The sequence below is a fragment of the Lepisosteus platostomus genome, chromosome 2 (genome assembly GCF_059453375.1).
Source record: "Lepisosteus platostomus isolate fLepPlt1 chromosome 2, fLepPlt1.hap1, whole genome shotgun sequence".
In the NCBI taxonomy this organism is placed as follows: domain Eukaryota; kingdom Metazoa; phylum Chordata; class Actinopteri; order Semionotiformes; family Lepisosteidae; genus Lepisosteus; species Lepisosteus platostomus.
In genome coordinates, this window is record NC_142612.1 from 60127729 (window position 1) to 60152731 (window position 25003).

Sequence of the window (25003 nt, forward strand, 5' to 3'; positions counted from 1 at the left end):
CAAACAATGCTTTCACATATCTTAAAGTTCTAGCTAAAGCTTAGGGTCTTTTTGCTGAACCAGATGCCCTGTGAAACAATTATCCGTTCATCCATTTTCTCCACCACTTTATCCAGTATATGAAATCGGAGCCTATCCCAGCAAGCAACAGGCGCAAGGCAAGGTACGCAAGGTACGCCCTGGATGGGATGCTAGTCCATCGCAGGGCACACAGAGACACAAGCGCACGCTCACTCACAGCAGGACTGATTTTACAGAATTACCCAATTACCCAATCAGCGTGTCTTTGGATTATGGGAACCCACGACAACCCAGGGAAAGCAAGCCTGTCAAGATGTGACACAAAGCCTTTAACTGAAACAGGACTTGGTTGTTTGAAGAATGGTAAGGCATCCTTCAAAATCTGTCTACTTGAAACCTATTAAACAAACCTAACATGAACTACAGAAGTACCTGTGGACACTGACATGTAAGTATTTACAGTATATTTAGAATTAAATTTGGCATGTGCTCCGTGATGTCTTTGGCTCCTTACTTCCTAAGTGCTCGTCAATCCCAAGTGTAGTTCTCAAGCCAGTAACATGAAGAGGAACTGATCATATGGACGGGCAGCACAGCTGTGCAGTGGCTAGCATTGCTGCCTTGCAGTGCTGGGGCCCTGGGTTTGATTTCTGGAGTGCTATCTGCCTGGAGTTTGTATGTTCTCCCCCTTTCCAGAGTGGGTTTTCTCTGGGTGCTCTGGTTTCCTCCAACAGTCCAAAGACAAACTGGTAGGTTAATTGGCTTCTGGAAAACTGGCCCTGATGTGAGTGTCTGTGTCTGTGTCTGTGTGTGCCCTGTGATGGACTGGCGTCCCGTCCAGAGTGTACCTTGCCTTGCACCCGTAGCTTGCTGAGATAGGCTCCAGTTCCCTGTACTGGATAAAACAGTTAGAAAATGGATGGATGAACATATGGGTCTCTAAGATGTATTAAATTGTATACTGTGAGTGCACACTGTTTTCTAAAAGAAACATTTTGGAGTAAAGTGTTTTGTGACTTCTCCCCTGAGTGTCTGTAGCCCCTTTAGTATGATGACCATGTCCAAATGATGCAGAATATTCCCGTATATTCCAGAAATTAATAGAAACAAATGGAGAATGGAGAATACGCCTCTGACAGCTGCATCTCTTTTTATTTACAGAAGCCATCTTGGCCATAACTCACCATTTCTATATTAATAAAGCTGTGAAATTTATTATGATGGTGTTGAGAAGTTATTAAGCATGGCATCCCCAGTGACAAACTACCACAGTATTGTCACAAACCCAAAAGCAGTTGCCTATTTATCATCCAGCCCTCCAGATGGTTCTGCATCTTTATCGCTCCCAGGTTGGTGACATCACCTGGTCTCCCACTCAGAATTGATGATGAAAGCAAACAGATCTATCTTGCTTACATTTACCAAATCAATTTTTTTTACAGGCCCCTGCATATTGGCATATTGACTGTTCGCCTTAATGGCATTTGCCATATTTAATGCAAGGATGTCATCACTGAATATACCCCCTGAATAATGTGGCATTTCATAATAAATTTTTTACAACTTATTTACTTAATGGAAAGAATTATAGTTTCCTGTCACTGTAGTAATTAAACAGAGCGATACAGTATTACCTCCACAGGATGTGATCTTCCTCAGAGATTCAGCATTTGTGGGTCTTAAGCTTTTTAAAAAACATAATATTTAAGGTGCTCATAAATTTAGTGCTTGGATTAAAATTTGATTTCTTCATTTCCTCTGGTGGGATAGCACAGTTCATGTAGGACAATGCTTGTCATAAGAGAGTGACGGTTCCTTTTTTACAGATGTTTAAAGCTAATGTTACCAGATCAAAAGGGAGGTATTTTCTCCAAACAGACATGCTTACTATGTGTGCCGAAGTTTTATTTAACACTCAGAAAAACAGTCCAATATTTAAAATAGAGCCACACAAAGTCGCTTATTTAAACTTTTTTTCTGAACACACCAACTAATGTGAAAAAGAAGAATCCAACTGGTGTAAATCTCTATCAGGAAAAAGGCCGTTCCTAATATCAGCAGAGAAACTATTGTTTGTTAACCAACTTCTTTTTCCATATAAAGGAAATCTCAGCTAAACAATTAGTAAAAGGAGGGTTGGGGTGCACAATTAGGCTGATTTGTTCTAGAAAAACCAATATACGAAACTGTGGCAATGGCTGACCTCTGGCCTTGTCCTATGACCCCATTTTTGATTTTTTCTTTGACTAACCAATACCTGATTAGATAATGCTCAGCTTTGGTCTTAAAATGTGATAAATCTGAATTTATTGCTTTTCATTTTAATTGAGTTAAAGCACTTAATGAGAAACCTGGACCACAGTACCACAGTAATACCACAGTAAACTTCAGCTTTTTGTTTTTATCAAAATTTATCAGAAAACAAAGACAAAAATGGATTGTGTTACAATTTCACTTCTAATGGCACGATTTATGTCACAAATGACAGATTAGTTCATATGCCATTTATGTAAAGTCAGCTATATTTCTAGGCTAGGGGTGTCTTTAAGTATCATTTAAAGACACAATATTAAATCAGCAGAACCAAATTTTGCAAATGTGTACCTACTGTACACTCCACATGAACAGGCACAAACATAAAACACAGAATAAGAACAGAAAATCCAATGACTGCATTTGAGTAAAATCTGATTTTAAATCAAGGGGCTGTGGTGTTAAACCTGGTGCCTCTGCTAAACTCCATTCTGCACTTCAACAATTCCTAAATGTCCTCTTAAATCCAATTGGTGGAGCGATTTCTCATTTCTCCACCTGGCCTACTGTGTAGTGGGGCTGCTGGTGCAGAATGGCTGCTGTGTGTCACCGATGGGGCTGAAGTTTGAATCCCACTCATTATGCTTCTGTTACAAAGTGTCTCTACCTGCATTCAATATTCAACAGCATTAGAGTGGTTAAATCATGAAGGAATCTTTTATATTTTATCAGCACAGCACTTGCATTTAATACATTTAAGGGGAAATTCCTCTATTACCCTTGTTGAATGCATGTCGGTATTTTAAGAAATCTGACCTGCTCGATAATCTGTGAGTAGAGAAGAGCCTTGCTTACCTCCCAGCCTTGATTACGGTCTTTCAGTTCAGACCTCTGTTCTCCCACATAAGGACCAAACCGTTCCCCTGTTAATATTTTTCTCTTTGTCCATATCCCCAGTCCAGAGGAGGGCATCCCAGACTCCCTCAATTCGAAATCTGGAGGTATTGGAAGGTCATCAGGAATGTATATGGGAGCTTGAAATGGAGACCCCTGCTTGGGTGTGCACTCTTCACTGGATGTAGCTGGAGACATCAAGTCTTGCCCAGGTAAGGGTGTCGGGGCTGGTTCAACATCCACTCCTGTCAGGTCTCCCAAGACAACATCTGGGAATCGCTCAAACTCTCCTTCATCACCTGGAAAACACACGAACGGGAGGAGTGGGCATCAGAATTCCTATTATATAAATCATCAAAAAATGTATTTTGGTACAACACAGATATGCAATCACGAGCAACATGTGCAGACTTCAGTGGACTTCCTGTAAACAGTCTTCAATGATCTCTTTGTTTAAAGAAATCCTTAATTGTGTCTGTTGCTGTGTCTGAAAAACACTGGACACTCAGGAAATCTAGGCCACCTACATCAACTGCAGACATGGTTTCAGTTAAATTAATTCATTTTAAAGCCATTACCCACATATGAGAAACTAAACTAAGTCGTTTAGTTTTACAAACGTACGGGCTTTTACTAAAAACATCTTCACATATGTCTTGCTTGACAAAATAACATCCAGACTTCAAATATCATAGTGCCGCATGTAAATTATAACATACAGTTTCTTGGATAAAGACTACAGTTCATTAGATGAGCCTAATACTGCCAAGTTCATTGAGTTCATTGTCAAAATAATGTCTTTTCAACTTTCTAATACAGTACCTGAGCATATTACTTCTTTAGTGGGTCTTCAGAAATTTAACTAGTTCTGTACAAAGCATTGTTTAAAAATTAAACATTAATTATGGATGTAAACATACATATATAGGCACGGATATCTCCACATTGTGCTACTGCGTGGTTTTATATTTCCTTTTCCTATATCCATCATGGTTATTTATTATAAAAACACGAGCATGTTTCAAAGGAAGCTCAGTTGTAAAGGTTAATTATTACTAACGGGAGGGTGGACACCAGTGTTTGAACTTTCTGACGGAGTCTGTCTCTGGCAGGAAGAATTACGCGTGGCGGTACGCTCACTGGCTCCCGGTGATGAGCTATGTGCCAGGATGAAAGTATACCTCACCTCGCAGCTCCTGTCAGTGCGGCTCAGATTAACGCGGAGCACTGCTGGTGAAGTCTGAAATTTCACAGTGGGAGTTTCCTCCAGATGCTGGGAGGTGCATGGCAGAAAATGTACTGTTTGCACGCGAGAGATAATGCCCCCCGCCTCTCAAAGGGTAATTAGGATTCCAGAGGATGGGTGCTACCACTGGGCCTTCGGCTTGCTCATCCTCAGTGGGTACCCCCCACCCCCCGCCCTGCGTGCCGCAGACTGCTCCCGTCTGGGGCACCGCAGGAGGCGGCCTGTGTCTGACCAGAAAGTCGCAAGCTTAGGCACCTCACTTTTTAAGAATGCTTCTTTTTACATCAGTGGACACCCTTATTGATGCCTCTTGACACTAGAAACTTGAGTAAAGAAAGAGCGAACCTTTGGACTGCTGCCCAATTTCCACGGAACGAATCAACAAATACATAACTGTAAAAACAAAGGCATTACCTCTGCAACTTGTTTCCCTTTCTGTCATGAAATTCAGAGCAACAGTTTTACATAAGCAGTCAGTTATACTTCCAGGGGTGTATAAATATACAGTGATCAGGGAGCAGACCACAAAGGAAAACAGACTAAGACCAGGTTTTTGTAACTGCCATCATTCTCTTTAGTCCCACAGCACAAAATATATATATATAGGGTATATGTACAGATAGGTATACTTTGTTAAGAAAAAAAAGGCAATTTGTTGATGTGGTGTAATACATCTGTTGGGCTGAAAAACTGAGAATAAAACAAGTAAAAAACTACAAAAGACACACTTAAAATAAAACATACAGTCCCAAAAAAGTATTCAACCTCTGATTAATTGCAAATTATTAAATATACTGTTTTTGTATGAAACTATAAGGATCAGTTTGAAGAGTGTTATACTGTATGTGAAGGAGGCTGAATGTCAGTAAAATCTGTAAAGAAAAGTTATATTTACTAATTCCGTTGAGTACTCAGCCACCAGATCTTGGTTGAAGCACCTTTGGCAGATTTTTGTATAGGTCTGTACCAGCTTTGCACAGCGGAATGAAATAATTTTTTGCCCATTGTTCCTGGCACAATTCCTCCAATTCTCACAAGTTTGTTGGGGATCATTGATGGATTGCAGTCCTCAAGTCTCTGTTTTCTATTAGATTCAAGTCAGGACTTTGACTGGGCCACTCAAGGTCATTTATCTGTTCATGTCAGGCCACCGCAGTACGGCTGTGAGCTTGTGCCACAGGTCATTGTCTTCCTGAAATGTAGGGTTTAGGTTCTATGGTGACTCAACCAAGATTTCCTCTAGGACAAGTCTGTACTTTGCTCAGTCATCACTCAGTTCCAGATGCTTCACATCAGTCTTTCCCTGCTGATAAGAAGTATTCACGTTGCTGTGGACACTATGCTTGATGGCTGAGATGGTGTTGTGCTGGGCTTGTGCCAGACATAGTGCTTTGCATATAGACCACAATGTTGAGCTTGTAGGACCATAAATCCTTCTGCAGTATATCTCATACAAGATTTAAGATGAGTCACTTTTAGTAGAGGCTTCTTTCGTGCGTGTTGTCCATGTTTATCAGGTTGCATACCAGCCGCAAAATTTTCAATGTACACTATGAACAGCATCTCCCCTTTTAGACATAGAACTTTGCAAATCTTTCAGAATGACTGTTGGCTTCACAGTGACCATCCCTAACCCGTTACCAGTTCTGCTCAGTTTGGAAGGGCAGCCTGATCTAGGTAGTGTTTGGGTGATGTGACACACTTTTGACTTCTGAATGTTAACTTTCTCCTGATCTACTCCATCCCTGACTTTCTTCAAAAGCTGCCTGGTCTTTGTGGTTGATTTGTCTTATCTCGGTGTTGTAGCTTGAAATTCAATATGTATCTGAGTGAACTCACCGAGACAGATGCATTTACTCTGAAGTCAAGTTGAACCACTTTGATTATGCGCAGACAGAGACTATTACACTAATTTTGTGTCCTTTCAAACTGTTCTTTGGTCCCTGAAGTGATTTATGATAGCATAAGGGGTTGAATACTTAAGTAACTGAATCTTCTAATTATCTTCAAAACTCAAGTTCATGTATGTACTTTCTGCACTTTTTATCTTTCTAATTGTGTAGTATATAGATATACAGTATATAGATATTAAATATAGAGTACTATTTCTACATGTCACAATTGCAAGCCCAGACTGCAACAGAATGTGAAAACATTGTGGAGGGTTAATAAGTTTTGTAAAGGCATTCTCTGTGTACATTGTATATATTATATATTTGATATATATATATATTATTTTTTTCCAACAGTTCTAAGTAATGTTTGGGTAATAACTACAGAAAAATGTAGATAAAAAACTCCCTGGACTTCTATTTAATCACATAAAATAACTGTTAAAAACATATTTGATTTTTTTCTATATGGATTTGGGTGGCTTGACCTCACACAATGAAAACATTAAATTAAAAAGTGTTGAGAGACACTAAATCTGTGAGTGGTGTTATTGTCTTCAGTCAAGGAAGTGAATGCTTTTAAGCAATTACAACTTGTCTGTCCTTTTAGGACCATAATTATACAAGTTAAACATGTGGTATAGTACAATACACCAGGAAGATGTCAATAACAAGTGGGCCTGCAGGTGGCAGTACTGTGGTTCTGTGCAATGTCCTTCATGAGCAAATAGCCTGCACTATCTGGAAATGTGATATGCACAAGGAATTTTTGTTTCCTTGTTGATCTGAGATTTCAACATCAGAGGATTTAGCTTGTTTCTCGACATTCCTTGTGATGGTACACATTCAGGAAAAGGTCCAACCTCAAAAAAATAACTTTATCATTTAAAAACCTGCCATTCAGCTGAGGTTACAACTCTTCTCTTTGTACTCCAGTAGCTGTATGATGAAGTTCCTTGTACTATCTCTCCCGTCACTTACTTTGAAAGAGAAAAGCTAATTACAGACTATGCAGTGATGAGACCACTGTGCCAAGTTTCGCAAACCTATTTTCAAGACAGAACTGGTTACAGATATCATTTCATTAAAAGAACAAATTGAAAAATGAAAAGTGGATTTCTTGTAGATTTTCTTGTTTGTGCTTTTATCATTTGAACTATCCACCACTAGAAATACTATACACTGCTTTAGCTTGATTTTAAACAGCAATACAATGGGAAAGCTCAAGAAAAAAGCACAACATTTGTAATTCCTGGCCAAGATACTGCTAGAGTTTCCTTGTTAAAATAACTCATGCAAATGGCAAAAAGCAAATAAAAATGCAAATGGCATCTTTATGTTGTTTGTATCTTAAAAAAAGGTAGAAAGAATTGCAATTTCAGCAACATACAGATATGCTACAGAGTTCCCATGGAGAAACAGCTGCAAGACACAAAACACCCATAAGGTTATGTTTAGGGTTTCATGCTGGGTAACTGTGGCGTCCCTGACAGACCCAGGGGAAAACTGAAACCGTGCATACTGCAAAGCCCATGTGCTTGTGCAGCCCATTAAAACTGCAGCCGTCTTGAATATCTTCAGAAACTTCAGCAATCATTTGTTTGACGGAGTTGTCACTTGCAGTAGGTACACAGATGACCTTCTTTAAACAGCCTTGTTCCAGCATACAGGCTGTGAACAGAGAATGCTCTGTCTGAAAGTTTAAACCGAGGTAATGTGTGATAGTCAGTTCTGATTCACGTTCTTGTGGTGAGACAGTCGGATTGTGTTTGACAAAAGTTTAACTTACACACATCTTGTGCTTGTCTCAGGGGGACAAATAGCTTTTAAAACACTATAAAGCTTTACCGTGGTCCTAAACCTAATCTACTGCTTAAATTGATTTTAATTATTTTCTGTGGAGTCCTCAGTAATATGGTTAGGTTTTTATAAGTGAAGAAGGCCATATGGTGTACTGTGAGGGCTGCTGCAGGTAACCGAATCGTTAAAGCACTGTTTTAGACTAGGCATGTTCATGCTGGTTTTAAAGTTCAAATTTAATCTTCACCAAATACACAATGGAGCAAAGCTTCAAGATTCTCATCCGAACACCTTAGAAGGTTCAGATGAACGCTTTGATAATTCTTTGCTGATAATAACTATGCCTAAAAGTGAAAAAACAAAACAAAAGCACAAGACTTTTTTTTTAAGTCTATTCAGTCATACATATAAAATCACTGTGATTTTACGACTTCAGAAGTATTTTTTTAGCAGACACATAAAGCCAAGAACAGTCCATAACATTCCTAGAAGTAATGTGAAAAAATACTGTGTCTGAACAAGGCAATATAAAAAAAATCAGCACATAATGAAAGAACAGACAGACTGCCAAAAGGGGTTCTGCTGGAAAGGTTTTTCCAACAGAAACAGATATATACAGCACTTATGCTGTATAGGTATATGGAAATAGCTATATGCAGTACTTAAACCATATAGGTAAATGGAAACAGGTGCATGCAGTATTGCTCCCATCAGAAACTTGCACTCATTTATGCCCACTTCTTGTCACAATACAATGAGATTCACTACTCACAGGCCAAGCCCACCTTGACTTCAGGCCAAGGTAGAGCTGTTAAGTCATGCAAAGGACATTCCTGGAGAATCTCCTGTAATGATTAACCACCCCTAAAGCTTTGGCATGAGCACCCTTACACGTCTAACAAGAAAGCCAGCGTTCTCAGTAATCCATTCTTCCCAATATTCAATTTATAATGAGCATCAAAAGAAATGTATCATTTTAAATTGCAGCAAATTCACAATGGAAAAACGTGAAAAGCAGGTGCACTGTTATTTTATTGCACAAGCATGACACAGGTAAATTCATTACGCTGATCTACTCTGAAGCTCACAGTTTAGCAGAGTGTGAGGTCACCGTTGAACACAATACAAGCTGTATTTCTGTGATACAGGCTTCGCACCAGGTTGCAGATGCTGTCTTGGAGGATTCTATGCTATTACTCTCATAAAACCTGGACATGTGTCTGTTCACTAGTCTCTAAGCCTTAGATGCCACATTGTCCCAGTTACTCTCACAAATGTCCAATGGCTGTAAACTATAAAAACATAGTGATGGTAAATTGGTGTAGATTATATCAAATCATGCTGTTTGACAACACAGGGTGTCCACAACACATCACTATTCTAAACATCTAAACATCACAATTTAATCTTGCATGAAAGCCACTGTTACATGTGCAGCATGAAGATGTGTTAAACTACTAGAATGCTATGACATCAGAATTAGATGATGGTACCAGGACTTGAGCACTGTAGTGCCTTGCATTCAGACTGCCATCAATCACTACGGGAAGAGCTTGGTAGCAATTAGACACTCCTGTCCAGACCATCACACTTGGACCCCATTGACTGGTCTGTTATACAAAACCGTTAGCATATTGTTCTGTACATCTGAACCACACAGACATCCATCTCTGCCGGCAAGGCCACCTGTATTAGCTGTCACTTGGTGGGTCAGCTGTGTAATAGCTGTGGTCCAGGAAGCCTGGTCTCTACCATAAACATCCAGCTTGATTTCTCTGACACACCAATGATATAAGGGTTACAGTGTGACCTGTTTCCATGATTTTGCAGGTCGAGTGTAAAAAAGAAAAAAACAAAAACCTATAGTAAAAGCTCTAATGTTTCACTTTTCTCCCTCTCTATAATCACAAAACATTATTCAACTACATTGTTTTGAGTGCATATAGTCGTTAAGAAACCCTACAAAAATATTTGTAAAACATGAAGAGAAAAAAAAGATAAGAAGGCCTGTATAATATACATGTACATTATTATTGTACTTTGCAAATGTGGTCTGAGTAAAACATACTAAAAAAAGAAAAGTGCTGCATTAAACACAAAAAACTTGTAATGTTGTTAAGCTCCTATTTAACGTTTCTAAGAAAATCTTTTTATTTACAGCACCATTTTCAGTAATGCAATTTAATATTTTTATATAAACCAGCGGTCTACATACTGTAATCAGTTATGAATTTTGTAGGGAGTGGTGAAATTGTAATATTGGATTCCTCTTAAGGCCTCTACAAATAATCTGATGAAAAATAACCAGTGTTTTAAACGCAATACTGTAGGTTAGGATAGAAACTTAATGGGCACTGGTTGTTAAAATCTACTACACATTCTTCCAGCCTTTTTGCTAGTTTTTTTATTGCTGTCAAACAAAAACCAAACATATGTTTGGGGGCATTTTGAAGAGTGTTTTTCCATGTTTCGCATATTCCATCTTCTTTTGAATACGAACCAGGAACCCAGGCATGAAAGAGTAAAGCAGGGAAAATACAAATGAGTTATATACCGATTTCTCAACTACATACAATATATATGTACATACATAGGCAAGGTATTCCAGTTGCAACACTGCATTATATCAATTTGATCAATCATCATGTTGCCAGAAGCTTTCACTTTGAAATTCCATAATCTGTGTATTTAATTTAAAAAACATATATGGATAAATATAGCTTATCCTTATATCTTTGTTGCTCAGTATATAAAATGTCTTTATCTGGCTTAATTATTAAATTTGTCTTGATGAGAATGTTTTAAAGAAATGTTGTTACTTAGGGGTGAAATTTGAAGAATATTAAATAAGGATTGCAGGTTGATAAATTCTGACAGAGGTCTTAATGACATCCCTGAGACAGAGATCAATAATTAACAATAGCAGTATGTTCATATCAATGTGGCAAATTCTTAGGAATTCACTTATTCACTTTATTTTTCATATGAATCCCAATTAGGAACTTTCAAGCATCATACTCAACCATGTGATTATTATTATTCATTGTTCAGTGAAGGAACTAACTTCATTCTTCATGCAAGTATAATTCAAATTAACGTATTTCCCAATTTTGTTGCACTTAGTTCTTGATGTAGTAAATGTACATGGAAAAAGGCCTACGTGATTTATAATAAATATTTGTTCACTTAACTTCATCCATCTTTTTTAAGTTTAAAGCAACGGGCACAAGGTAGGATACACTCTGGACAGGACACCAGTCCATCGCAGGGCACACACAGACACAGATACACACACATCCACACTAGGGCCAGTTTTCCCAGAAGCCAGTTAACCTACTTGTATGTCTCTGGACTATAGGAGGAATCTGGAGCACCAGGAGCAAACCCACATGAGCATAGGGAGAACATACTTACACTCCACTTACACACAGGTAACATGCCAGATCCATAACTGAACTCAGGGCCCCAGTGGTGCTAACCACCCTGCCACCACACCACCCTTCATTTAACTCATCAGTGTTAAATCTGAATCCATCTTCAAAACTGTATAAACCTAAAGACATCATTATAAAACGAAAGAACAAAACAGTATATACAGTAGGTACAATGACTCTTCCAAACAAACCCAGCAACAACCAAGTGAATGAACCCAATATGAGACAATACTTTCACTGTGCATGATTTTATTACAGATGTATTAACTCTAGAGTAGGAAAACATAAACTGCTTTGGAAACCGAGTCTCTCTGTGGATTAGCTCAACAGCAAGGAACACCTCATTAAGCCTTGATGTAATAATGTCAATTTTTTTAGTCACCTTCAAGAAAATGACTGAATATAAAATAAAAAAAAACAAATTTTCAGATTTATTAGGGTGAAAAACAATTAAAGAGATGAAAAAATTAAATACACTTTGTATGGAAACAGGTGGCACAAAACAAATGTGTTTTTACCTAAATATCACATGATTCAACTTACATTAAAACATCCACAATTTATCACTGTAACTTTTGTAACAGTAATTCACAAAAAAGGATGTACAGTATGACTCCACACTGTCCTGTATTTGGCATCATAAAACCTTTGTACATGCAATACTTCAGCTGTAACATAAGTATTATATACTTGTTTATACTTGTGGCATCCATCTCTCAATGGAATGGATATATACAGCGCAATCTCTCCTACTATTTTTGAACACTATGACATGGCTAAACGTGGTTATCTTGTTGCTGTAGATATAATAATTAAATCACATGGACAAAAACATGTTAGTACATTAAATTAACAAAAAAGGAGAGTGGAAGGAGACAGTGAAGGAGAGACCACTGCCATAGTCAAAACTAGAGCCTGAGGCTACTGCTTTCGACTCCAACATTGAAGAGCTCTTTGTATAGCCTTAATAGGCTGAACAAATGATGAAATAAATTATCTTAAAAGAACTAAGGCTTTAAGTACCCTCTCCTTCAGTAAAGCTCTCTATTTTTCTCAACCTTCGAATGAGAAATATCATGACTGCATCCTCTAGTAATTTGTGTCCACAACTCTATTTTCTCCATCTGCTGTGTCTGCCCCAGACCGGTCATTTGTTACCTGCTAGTTTCAATTGATTTCCTTTAGCCTTTACTTTCTTTAGCAATTGAACAGGGAGAACCAGCGCTACGATTTATACCATCTAATTCCAATCATTTGATAACAAGCTCCAATACTGAGGGCGATTAGATCACTCCTTTCTTTCCAACGGACGTCATTTCTTGGATGTGTATCTAAAATAATACTCGTGCTGCACTACGGAAAATAAAAGCAACAGTAACAATAAAAAGTAAACTGGTCTTAAAACCCATTTAGGACTACACCGCTTCAGAATCAGGGAGAACATTCTTGAGGATGGTGGTCTATAAAGCAAACAACCCAAAACACTTCTAGCTCAGTAACTGGGACTGCTGTGTTTAGCCTCTCATTAGTTCAAAATCTCTAAAGGCCTTTAGCTTTATAGGAAATCTCCATTAGAAGACCTAAGCCATTCCTCATGCTGTTGAAAGTTTATACTGCTTTTTACTTACATGTTATGGTAATGAACTCCAAATTAGCAACCCTCTGTGGATTCTATATTTCTTAAATTACTCATTCCATTTACAAGTAGCTTTGCCTTTTTGTTGAGTTGTAAGTAATTTAGGTAGGCGGTGTAGAAAGAGACTTGGAAATAAGTATCTTTACAATACTTATGGATGTATAACCATCTTTCTAAGGACAAAATAGAGTATCAAGTCTATCTAAGTGCACCTTATAAAAATAAAAGAACAGAGTATCATAAGATGAAAACAAGTTTCAATATAAAGCATATATAAAATCAAACTTAACACTTCCAGTCCCCAAAATATCTTTGTCTGTTGCTAACACAATCAATTTTCACAATTTCTGCTGCAATGAAAATCAATATGGAAAAATGCCTTTTTTTCATTTTATGCTGTTCAGTATTTTAATCTGGTTAGTTTTTCAGGTATGTAGTTTAAGGTGATGCACAATTATCAGTTGAACTAAAGAAACAAATCAACATGCTTCTTAATAGGATTTCTTTTCAAAGACAGTTTTATAAGTAGCATCGACAAAACTATCTTCAGTTTTGTAAAAAAGATCATTTCAGTTCTCCCTTAAAGACAAAGAAATAGCATATTTTATTTTATTTTTTATATCACTTTATTAACCCTTTACAATTTCTTGCATTAGGAATTATCTTTTCGCATATTTTACTGTATATTACTATTTCACCACTTATAACAATCACTAGATATATATATATTTTAAAAATACTTAGTTAAATGTAAACCTAAGGAGTGTCACATTCTAATTTCAGTATACCATGAAGCTACTGGAAAGAAATAAATACACCTAATTTTATTTATATGGAAGGACTAATTGCTACCTTATCTTAAAAATGTTTAAAGATGTTTAATAATAACAAAGGCATTCAAAAGCACTTTTAAAATTAAAAACAACATTTTAGGTCTAAAATTATAGCATTTTCTGTTGAGACACAAACATTGCAGAATAGAAGACATTCGTGCATGTTCTTGGTTGTATTGCTTTTTTTTTTTTGCTCCCACACCCACTGCAAAATTCATTAATTTTTATTAACAGGGAAAACATTCGTTCCTGTGGCAATATTTGCATCACGAAAATGATTTTCACCTCTGCCACAAGGTGTACTAAAGGCTCATATATCACCTGATTACTTGGAGAGCAAAAAGACCCTCAGTCATTAGTGAGTGAATTAAAGATGATCTAAAGAGCTATTAATCACAATGACAAAATCCTTAATGTTGCTGTGACCCTGCCACAGCCTGGGGACTTGCTCGGAAGCAAAGAGGGAGAAAATGGAAACATATGCTTATGCCAAAATAACCTACCTCAGGAACCTCTTCAAACTGTAAAACTACTCCCACTAGGAAAAGAGAGCAATCGCCTTATACCATACCTATCTGAATAGGTGGCTCTTTTTCTCAAGTATTATTTTACATTTCTCTGATTCTTGTCTGCTACTACAAAAATATGTGTAGAGTTGTCAGGTTTAAAAACCATACACCTTATTATTCATTTTGTTATTGTTTGAAATGCAGCTCCTTCTTCATTCAGCTGCTCTGAGCATTAAGCTTGTGTGATTTGGGAGAGACGAATGAGACCCATTCCGTTCCTGGAAACTTTAGAGTTCTTTCTGAAATGTCATTTAATGCGAAAACACTCCATAAATTCTGGCCTGAAATATGCAAAACTGCATGGAAACAGGTCGTCAGATCATTTTTCTCATTCCCTCCTGAAGCAAGAGGTTGATAAGGTACAAAACAACAAGAAAAAAAAAACTCTGGCTTGCTTGTGTTGCAGAGAGGACCAAAAGATACAAAGCACTGGAGTTTAACCCAGGCAAGAGTGTGTAAACAGTAATTATTCATTCCAGCCATGGCTTTTAACCATGAGCCTGAGGCCTGAAAAGTACCAGCCCCTACATATGATGAATTTCACAAACGCATCCTAGTCATAACAGTTCTTGCTGATTGCTCATTTACCCATAATGCACTCTGTCGTGGCAAACTTTGACAAATGAGCACCCAAGCTCAGGTTATTTTTCACATGGGCTGCCAGGCACCTCACCTCAGATTATTCATTTATTAGGCCAATCACAGGGGTCTGGGTATTTATTATTGTTTTCACAAAATATGAAAATGATCTACTTACCTATTCCATAGTTCCTTTTGGGGCAGGTCATTTATCATTCGCCAGGGATAAATGATCACTTCATTAAAGCTGTAATTTATGAGCTAGAAGTGCCAGCAGGCCACACCTTGATACCAAGGATCCTTTGCATTGGTAATAATATAATCCCAACGATCAATCAAAACTAGAAAATGCTCCATGCCTCTACTCCTGCCAAAGCATCCAGATAGACACTTTATTGATAAGTAATTAGGGTGTTCTGATTTTAAAGTGCCTGAATAGAATTTATTTACTTATTTGAAGACTTTGTAAGAGGACATTTTTGAGCATGTACACTGCATTATCAGTTATTAAGGATCAATTTCTCTTTAAACTTATGTTTGCGGAACGAAAGATACTGTTGGCTGTGATCTGTTCAGCAGGCTGCGTGGAATATTACTGAATCCTGTCCTTCATTACTACAGTGAAAGGATAGTCTTGTGGTGCAATGCTAGTAAAAGTCACCACATTGTTGTCAAATTTATTCTTTCAAAAACCTTTAGGCATGCAGTCTTTCTACACTACACTTTTCAGCAAGAAAGGCCACCTCAAAATCACACTTTAACTAACACAGTTATATTTTATAACCAGATGATAATACACAGATACAAATGTCTGAAAACTAATATTGATTTAGAATAATACTACTATTAAATTCACAGATGGAGCAAGCCTTCCTTTTTACCTAAAGTAGCAGCAACCTTCAGGTTTGACTTTCAGATTTATTTCCCTTAAGCAACGGGATTTTAATTCCCAGCCATTTAAAACAGTGTAAAAATTAAAACAATTGTGGTTTTATGAAAAACAAACAAAGGCAGAGAGAAAAGGCCTTCCCGAATGCCACAAGCCTCAGAGGTGCAGCTCTGTAGCCTGCAGGTGAGACATCTGGTCCCCTAACGCCTGAAGGCCTGCTGTGAATGATACCTCCAGCCAGGCCGAGTGACTAGGAACCAGTCAGCCTTGAAATTAACATCCTCCAGAAAAAAAAAAACCTTCCCTTTCCCTTCTAGACAATTGCAGACCACATCTTCAGGGCCAACACAACAGATGACAGAGGAGGTGAGGGTAGATGCAGGGTACAAGCCGGTTGAGGGGGAGGGGGCCTCACTCTTCCCAATGTGGGAAATGTTTGTTTTTTTCAAGGTACATATCTCTGCCGGCTACCACTGACAGATAATGGCTCTCGCCAATGGGGGTGAACCCATTGCTTCCTGTAACACATGGACAGCTGAGAGTACAATAAAGGACAACGACCTTTGACACTACCAAAGGCTTTCAACTCTGAGCCCTGGGTGCAATTAAATCTGCTGCCGAGTGATCTCCCTTCCATTGAGGCTACTGTAACTCTTCATGGTTAGAGAATGAGGAATTGCACAAGCCATTCAAAAACATACAGTATCTGCACATAAAAGGTTATTTTTACAGTCCTGGAATGTTTGGGTGGGCTGCTAGTGTGGGGAAAAATGTAATTAGTTCAGAAAAATAACCAATTGTTTAGGACTTGTGACTACAGTTTTAAAAATAGGCCATACATTCTGACAACAGTTCTGGCATTTGTACGTACATGCAAGAGGGTGTCTTTATAATAAATTTGCCATCTCCCTTGAAGAAAACTCTATGGTTCATGCTAGAGTACAAGAATCCCCACAGAGAAGCTAAAATTCTGTGAAAATTATTTGAATGGCTTTAAATATCTATGTTCTGGAGATAGCAGACTGTGGGTTGGAACAGCTGCAAACAATGTAAGCAGAAAAAAAAACCCTGTTTCAGAAAGAGGAAAGGGAATTTTTCTATATCTTTTTGAAAATGTGGATTTAATAGGGATGCAGTACCAGATGCTTTTAGTCATAAACTTGACCTCAGCAGCAGGAAGATGGCAAACTCCAGGAAAGTTTCATTAGAAGTTGTGTATTTGTTAAGGAACATGGAATGGTAGTTTTGTTGTGGAATTTGTTCTGGAAATGGTAGATGTCTAAATATAAGAAATTTAAAGCACATTTTAAAAAAATGTATAATCCACCAAATGTTGTTCTCTAATGAAAGATTACATTCCTATGTAAACATCCAGACTGGCTCAAATAAATCTTAAAAAAGCCTGGGACCCGCCTTAACGCATAAAGCAATTAACTGCAAAAACACTCTCAGGCTTCGTTGTTAGGGTTTGAATTAATGACACAGGATTTGTGAAGTGTTTTCCATATCTTGTTAGTGAACTACACCTGCTCTGAATAAAAAGCAGTCAATTAAATGCAAACAGCTAAGTTACCAATTAACATTGTATAACAATTGAAAGTCACACGGAGCCCACAATGCACAGAGCAAGTTAATTAATTAACATTAGTTGTGATTAATAATGAGTCTCATTTAATAGTAAATTTCGGCCCACGATGGCTGTGTGACAGAACAAAAGCCTTCACACAGAAGACAGCTATATTTATCCTGATTGTGTTTGGGATTTTAACACGGTTTACACAAGCCTGACAAATGGGCTATTAATTATCTAATGTTGTCTGACAACAGCAGCTTGATAAAGATGTATGTTTTTGAATTGTGGGATGAAAACTACCAGAGAAGATGCCCCAGTGGGGCCATCCTCTCCTAAACTGGGCTCGCAGCCACGACGACAAAGCTCTATCGCAAACCACAGCCTTCAGACATAAAATATAACATGACATTAGGGAGTTTGTTTTTTTCAAAAACTGCTTCTGCGGTATCTGATTAGGAAAAAGGAGGAGCAGGTCTTCGCTGAATTGGGGTTAAGCCATAATCAATATCATATATGGAGTAGCAGGATTACTCTGCATATAAACACAGGCACTTCATATCATTAAGAAGTCTATAACGTAAAGGAAGCATATGGTAGCAGGGCATTTTCAGCTCCCCAGTTCTCTAATTTAGAAAGTTTATCTTCCAACCTGTTTGACAGCTGCTCCTAAGTGGACTCCTCGTGCCAAATTATTTTTATGATTGTTTTACTCTTGCATTTCAGTTAATGAGATCGGATCCCAGATTGGCTGTAACTCAACCCCTGTCAAAATGCAAAAGCAAACAAAATAATAATCTCTGCCTTCACATTGTTTCCAAAAGCAATAGATCACTGCGGATTTTAAAGGGACTGCACTTCCTCTTTTCAGCTCCCACAAGGGAAAGGAGTTTAATTCTGGACACAAATATATCTGCTAAGGAAGTTTTTTTTATATAATAAGAAAAATATTTTCATATAACATATAAACAAAGGCAGGTTTAACCAATAATAGCATTTTGAATGTTACGGAATTTCATCCCCTAAGAAAAAAAAAACACCTCTGGTATTTGTTCTGTTTGCACACTTAGTAAAAGAAGAGGCTCTTTTCAGTAAGGAGATCCAACGTGTGGGTTGTTCACAGAAGTAACTGTCGGGAACGACTGCAGAAAATCCAGTGATATATTAAAGTGTGAAAAAAATGAATCATGAGCAAGTCTTATAATTAATTTCTAGATTACTTTGACAGAACATAATGGTTGTATTTTTGCAGAACTTAGCATTCAGTAAAAATAAAATAAATACTACGCAATTTGTTTGCATGACACTTATTTAGAAAAGCATTCGAGGAATTAAAAAATATAAATGGCAATATACAGAATGCATTTTATCTCAAACAGGGTTTTTACAAAGTGCAATGAGGAGCTCAGTAAAATGCAGTTCTGACATCTACGTAAAACATTAGAGAATTTAAAACAGAAGTAAAAACTAACAAAGGAAGGTTAATCACCATTATTTTGAACAATATAAAAAGAATTTGTTTTCATGGAATCTAAGCATAAAATCAGTAATAAAGTATTAAAACCAAAAGTAAATGTTTTAAGATGTACATATACCTAAACTAGAATTAATTAGTTTATTTCAGGTGTTTCAAGATCATAATTATTTTCTTTCCTTTCCACAAATGATATAAACGCATCATTTTAGGAGACACTTGATGACGCATCCTTGTGAATTGCTTTTTCAAAGGTGCGCAGCTCGGCACACAGAATGATATCAGACTGGGACTTTGAAAATAACAGTGATGCACCTGCTCGATTGTCCTGTATAAGACCAGAATGATATATAGTCAATGTTACATCTTTTCTGGCTCCTTTCTGATTAGATCTTAAATTCATCCTGTAAATAAATAGTGAGTTCCATCGCCACATGACATAACCAGTGATTGAGCTGGGAGCCTGACATGTGCCTGAGGGCCCAAGCAGAGATACTGATGAAAGGGTTTCAGCACACAACCTCTATATTACAGATCTGTGGGCTGTAGCACTGGGCTTCAGCTAAATTATACACATTAGTAAAGCTTCCAGTGAAACTGAAAAAAAAAACACCAAAAAAGAGAGTGAGGTAACAGAATATGTTCCCAACAAACAATAGTAACACTTTAAAAAGAACTCAAAAAAGGTTCCAATCTGGGTTTAAATTTACAAACAGTTTTAGGCTATTCTTGTCATTTTTAATAAGCAAGCTTACAGCAAAACTACCACAGATGTGTTATTATTTTGCACAGAGTCTATTAAACAAGCTGCTTCTTACAGCAGGGAAACAAGTTCATTTGAATGTATTTTCTAGTCAACTCTGTCAAAGCATGATTTCAACATGTCAGCTGTTAATCTAATTTTTATTGACTGACAATACAATACAGGATCATGGAGGAAACTGGAGCCTATCCCAGAAAACAACGGGTGCAAGGCAGGGTGCACCCTGGACAAGACACCAGTCTGTCGCAGGTACATTGCCTTAACAAAACTCCATTTTCAAACCCTAAAGCACACCACAGAAAGTCTGCTGTATTTAACTATAGTACATCTGCTACTTAATGATCTAGTCTGCTGGAGTTGAGGTCCAAAACCTCTCAGCTGAGGGTTAGGGTTACACAAAACAGCTTCTGTTTATCATTCACCTCTTTATCACATTTCTTAGGATCTGACTGAACTAATAATTGTCCAGTTGCTTTTTTAATTCCCATTATCCCTACAACTGCACTTGTCAAAGATCACATGGATGGATGACTATATACTTTATAGAGATAAAAACCACATTGTGCAGCAAGGCATCACATTAAAAACGACCTGTGTTTTATTTTACATACACTAACCAGACGGTCCTGGGTTCACAACATGGCTTCACACAGAGTTAATGTTAGGTCTGCCAGGACTGATGCTACAAGGCAAGGGATTGCAAAAAGAAAATGGGAGGGGAAAAAACTATCCCTCTGGGGCCAACTTTCAAACAATCGCAAGGTTTAGTTCGGGGATTTGAAATACTTCCTTACAAAATGAAGGATAAAAATGTGCCTAAGTCAAAGTAAGAAGAGACTGTCTATGTGTACTGTGGGTGATATCCAGGACAAAGTGTGTATTCAGCTTCTTACAGTCTGAGCTGCACCCTCAGAAACACCAGGTAGTGCCAACAGGAAGCAAGAAGAGCTGGAAGGAGTTGGTTTGCTTGAATACCCACCTGCAAGTTTTTAATCGTCAATTAAAATCTATATAAAATGTGGCAAAACAGACCTTTTTAGGCCTTCTCAGCCCTGACTCAGACCTGTGCTACACCTATTTTTGCTTCCAAACATCCACACAGTCCATTTTCTTCATCCGGGCCAATACCACAATATCAAATTGCGCACTAAATTTTGTTTTTTTCGTTTCCTGGAAAGCGGTGATAGGTAGATTGAATCTGAGATCAACGTCTTCCGAGAGTCAAAGTTGTACTTGAATATACAAAATGGAACACAAAATAAAACAGCTCCCACAGTCAGCTGGTGTAATGTGTCGGTAATTACAACGTTATCTATCCGACGCAAAGCACAATACCCCTCTAAGCACACACTCCTCATACTGGCAATGTGGAAAGCACTCACCTCAGGGCACTAAGTTAGCAGGTCAGCTGCAGTTTTTCACAGCCAAAATGAAAGCAGGATAGATGACTCTACAATGTTTAATGTTAATTCGTAAAACAAATGAGTTATAAGACAATGTATGCCTCCAAAAAAGGGCAAACAGACCCAGACCCAATAGATGAGAGGTTAATTGAGAAGAAATAAAAAAGGATAAATTGCTGTATGCAAATAAGTTTACAGATCCTAATGAGGAAGGCATCCATTTTAGCACTCGGGTTTCAAGTCTTAGCGTAAGGCTTCTTCTACTGCAGAGTACACTTTTGCTGTAGAAAACCAAGATTAATGGCTCTGACTCCCTTTGGATTGCTTTACACTTTGGACAGCCAGCACATTTTTATTTATTTTTTCAAGGAAAAGGTTGAGGAATTTCATTAAGATGAAGATACAAAATGGAACAAAAACAAGGTTTTTCTTTAATGAAACTGGCATGAACTACTCCGGAAAAGTTAAACACCTCTACTTTCATAAATAATAAATGTCATAAATGGAAACACATTATTTTTTACATTAGGTTTATGTTAAATCGCTCAGAATCCTTCTTGCTGTATCACTGTCGGCAAACCCCCCAATCATAGTTTTTTTATGTGTTATTTAAGGAAACAAAAACCTAAATATGTAACTGAATGAGGGTAATGAGAGGCATACATTTGCAACATGTTGCATTCTTGATTATATAAGGCACTAGTGAATCATAATTTCTAACTGATGGACATACTAAAAAGGGCAAATGTAAATGTCTCATTTATATAAAAAACGATGCACTTCATCATTCTACAACACTGAAGCAAAATGCAAGTGGCTCTTGGCTACTTTTTCAAGCCTGGATACCAACCTTTAACCTTTTGTCAAGTGTTTAAACAATGCAGGTAATAATGACTACCAATGAAAGTTCTATGCACTGCTTCACTGCCTTTATCAAAACCCAGCAGCAAGATAAATGAAAGGCACAATCACTAGAGTGCTGGCTGTTTGGGGGCTATTGATTTTTGGTCCCTTCTCTTTAAAAGTGTGATCTGAAAAAAAAAAGTTGACAGAGGTCATTAATTTCATCATATAGTTGTCGTCTCATCCATATCCAATCACAGCACACTGCCTGCATGTCAGTCCCTGTTTGCTCTTTATTTGTTTGCCTTTGCTGTATTTGCTCATTGCTTAAACTACACATTTCAGCTCCGTCTTTATGTTTCTATCCAAAGAGATGCAACCAGAAGCACAGACAGCAATGTCTTTATGTTTCACTATACACCACTACTGAGGCATTACTGAGGCAGAAGTAAAGGGGGCCTTAGTGACAAAAACTAACTATTCTGCTGCTTCAGAATAATCAGCATTCAGAGAAATGTGTCTTAATAGCATTGCTTCCCAAGTAAACATTTGTTCTAACAAAGACAAAATGCATGGGTTTTTAAATTATGATGTATATTTCAATGCTTCTTCATATTTTTAACCTGCAAATCATCAATTTAGAAATACTTTATATTTACATTATATCTAGCCATTTAAAAAGCAACTGCCCAAGCTTTATTTTAAGGCTAAAAAGTAAAATGTCTTATTAGCAATAGAGAATTGTACTTCATTACTTCAAATGCGTAATGTGGTTATATTTGTCAAATGTGAACTAGTCAGACTAGTATTGTAAGGCTAACACTGTTTTCTGTGGCCTTCTAATAACCCATTAGCAGTATCTACAATAAATATATTTTGTTCCTTATACTGTATGTAGACCTTCGAGTTCTGAACTACTCACAATGCCCAGAGAGCTTTATGCAATTCAGCACTTAATCCTTCAAGTTCCTAAACACTTTTTCCCAAAACCACTTTCAATTCCCTGCAGCTGCAAATGTGTTTTTCCTCTTACAAATCTAGATACTTGTTTTCTCCATTGTAATGCAACATCTATTATTGGTATAATAAATATGACTATGGACGCTCATGGAAAAAATATCAGGTTAATGATGTAAAAATAGTAATCTGAAAATTCGAGATGACTGAGATTTGCAGATTTAAGTACAGTATACTAGGTTCTTCAATTGTAAGTATTGTATAGACTATGCAATGTATAAACAGTTAATAATTGCTTAATAGGCCTTTAGGAAGTGAATGCTCCTCTTGGGAAACTGTCTTAAAATGCATATTAATGAACACAGATAAGTAAAGCAATAAATGGTGCAGAAGAATGAGTGAATGGTTGATCTTGAGAAACACATTAAAGACCTCACAAATGTGCTCGCATTCAAATATCGTTGGATTCCAGACAGCAAAAAATAAGCAAACATGTTTCAAGTGGTCCCACATTTCAACTGAACTAACAATTCATGACCAATAATCTTTATTCCTGGAGTTTTACTTTGTCCTTCTCCTTGTTCTTCCAGTTTCTTCTTTTCCGGCCCCGCAAGGCATTCAACCTTGTTATCTCTTCTCACAATTTTAAAAAGCCCAGCGTTACGGCTTCACAAAAAATAATACAATTCAAACCATATCTATGGCTGCATGCCACAATTTGCCTTGTTTCTTTCCCTAATCTAGGCGCTCCTTGAAGTCGTCTACATTTGAGAAATTAATACTTTGATGAAATATCTCGCTAGTTCCACAAGCACCAACGGGAGTGGGAAACATATTTATAGCATTAACTCTGCCAGCCTTTAACCACCATGGGACCTCCTGGGCACAACTGCAGGCCCACTAATAAAATGAAATGATAGCATATGTGCATTGTTTAATTTTGATGTCTTCGTAATGTATTACACAATTAGATTGATTTGACAATTTCCATTATGCTTGATAAAATATTTATTGAGCCCCGAAGATGATAACTCTTATCTAACCACCATTTGTTCTACAGATGTGACATATTTAATATATAAGTAACATCACTCAGATCTATGTTCCAGTTAGCCCATTACATTTTATTTGCGGAGTACAGTGTAAAGTCATCAATAATGCTTTGATAGATCCCTGTCTGCCGGGTGCCTGACAGGTGGGGAGAACGCTTGCTCACATATAGCAGCAGTGGCACATCAATCATGGCCAAGAAATTTACTGTGTGAAATTGGCCTCATCTGTCTCAATGCTTGATGCAGATAGAGTTTGTTCTTCTGATAGAGGTGTCGTTACTCACCTCAGCATGCCTCCCTAGGTACTTATAGGCAGAAAAGGCCCCGTATTCCCTCATTCTTTTCTCTGCCTTTCTATAAAGTACTATTTTTTAACAGTAATATACGTTTCAGAAATTAGAAGGCCTCTCCTCAGGCTCATCTGTTGCCAAAGCTGTCCCTTTTTCATTATTATCCACAAACAAATGGCACCTACTGCAGGGTGTGAGGTGAACGGTAAATAAGTCCCCGAGTAGCTCAGTCATTAATAACAAATACATAGCAGCATTAATAAAAAGGAACATACTAATGAGCTGCTGGGCTTCTTAAAAATACTCATTTAAGATTGAATGCTTCAAAATATATTTTGTCATGTCTGTTGAAATTAGACATGCAAAATGATACTAAGATTTGAGACTTGGGTGACCCAAAAGCACAAATTGTCTGCACTTAGCATGCAGAGTTCAGAATAATGATTTTATAAGGGAGTTGAGCAAATCCACATCAATTTTCTTTTTTTAGAAAAAAAAAGCTTTTTTTTCCACGCAGTGTGATCACAAGTATTTTACATACATGATTATCTGCAGAGATAAGAGGTCATATGAGTCATTCTGTAGTATGATTGGGTAGGTAATAC

At 37.4% G+C, this 25003-nt stretch overlaps 1 protein-coding gene across 12 annotated transcripts in view; it reads right to left on the reverse strand.

The window, feature by feature from the left end:
• Positions 1-25003, reverse strand: part of mecom (MDS1 and EVI1 complex locus) — a 187020-nt gene that overhangs the window by 116660 nt on the left and 45357 nt on the right. For all 12 annotated transcript variants that reach the window (XM_088610792.1, XM_088610737.1, XM_088610727.1 and 9 more), the window contains exon 2: positions 3130-3467. In XM_088610792.1, the coding sequence (XP_088466918.1) occupies positions 3130-3467 (338 nt within the window). The remainder of the gene's footprint in view (positions 1-3129; positions 3468-25003) is intronic.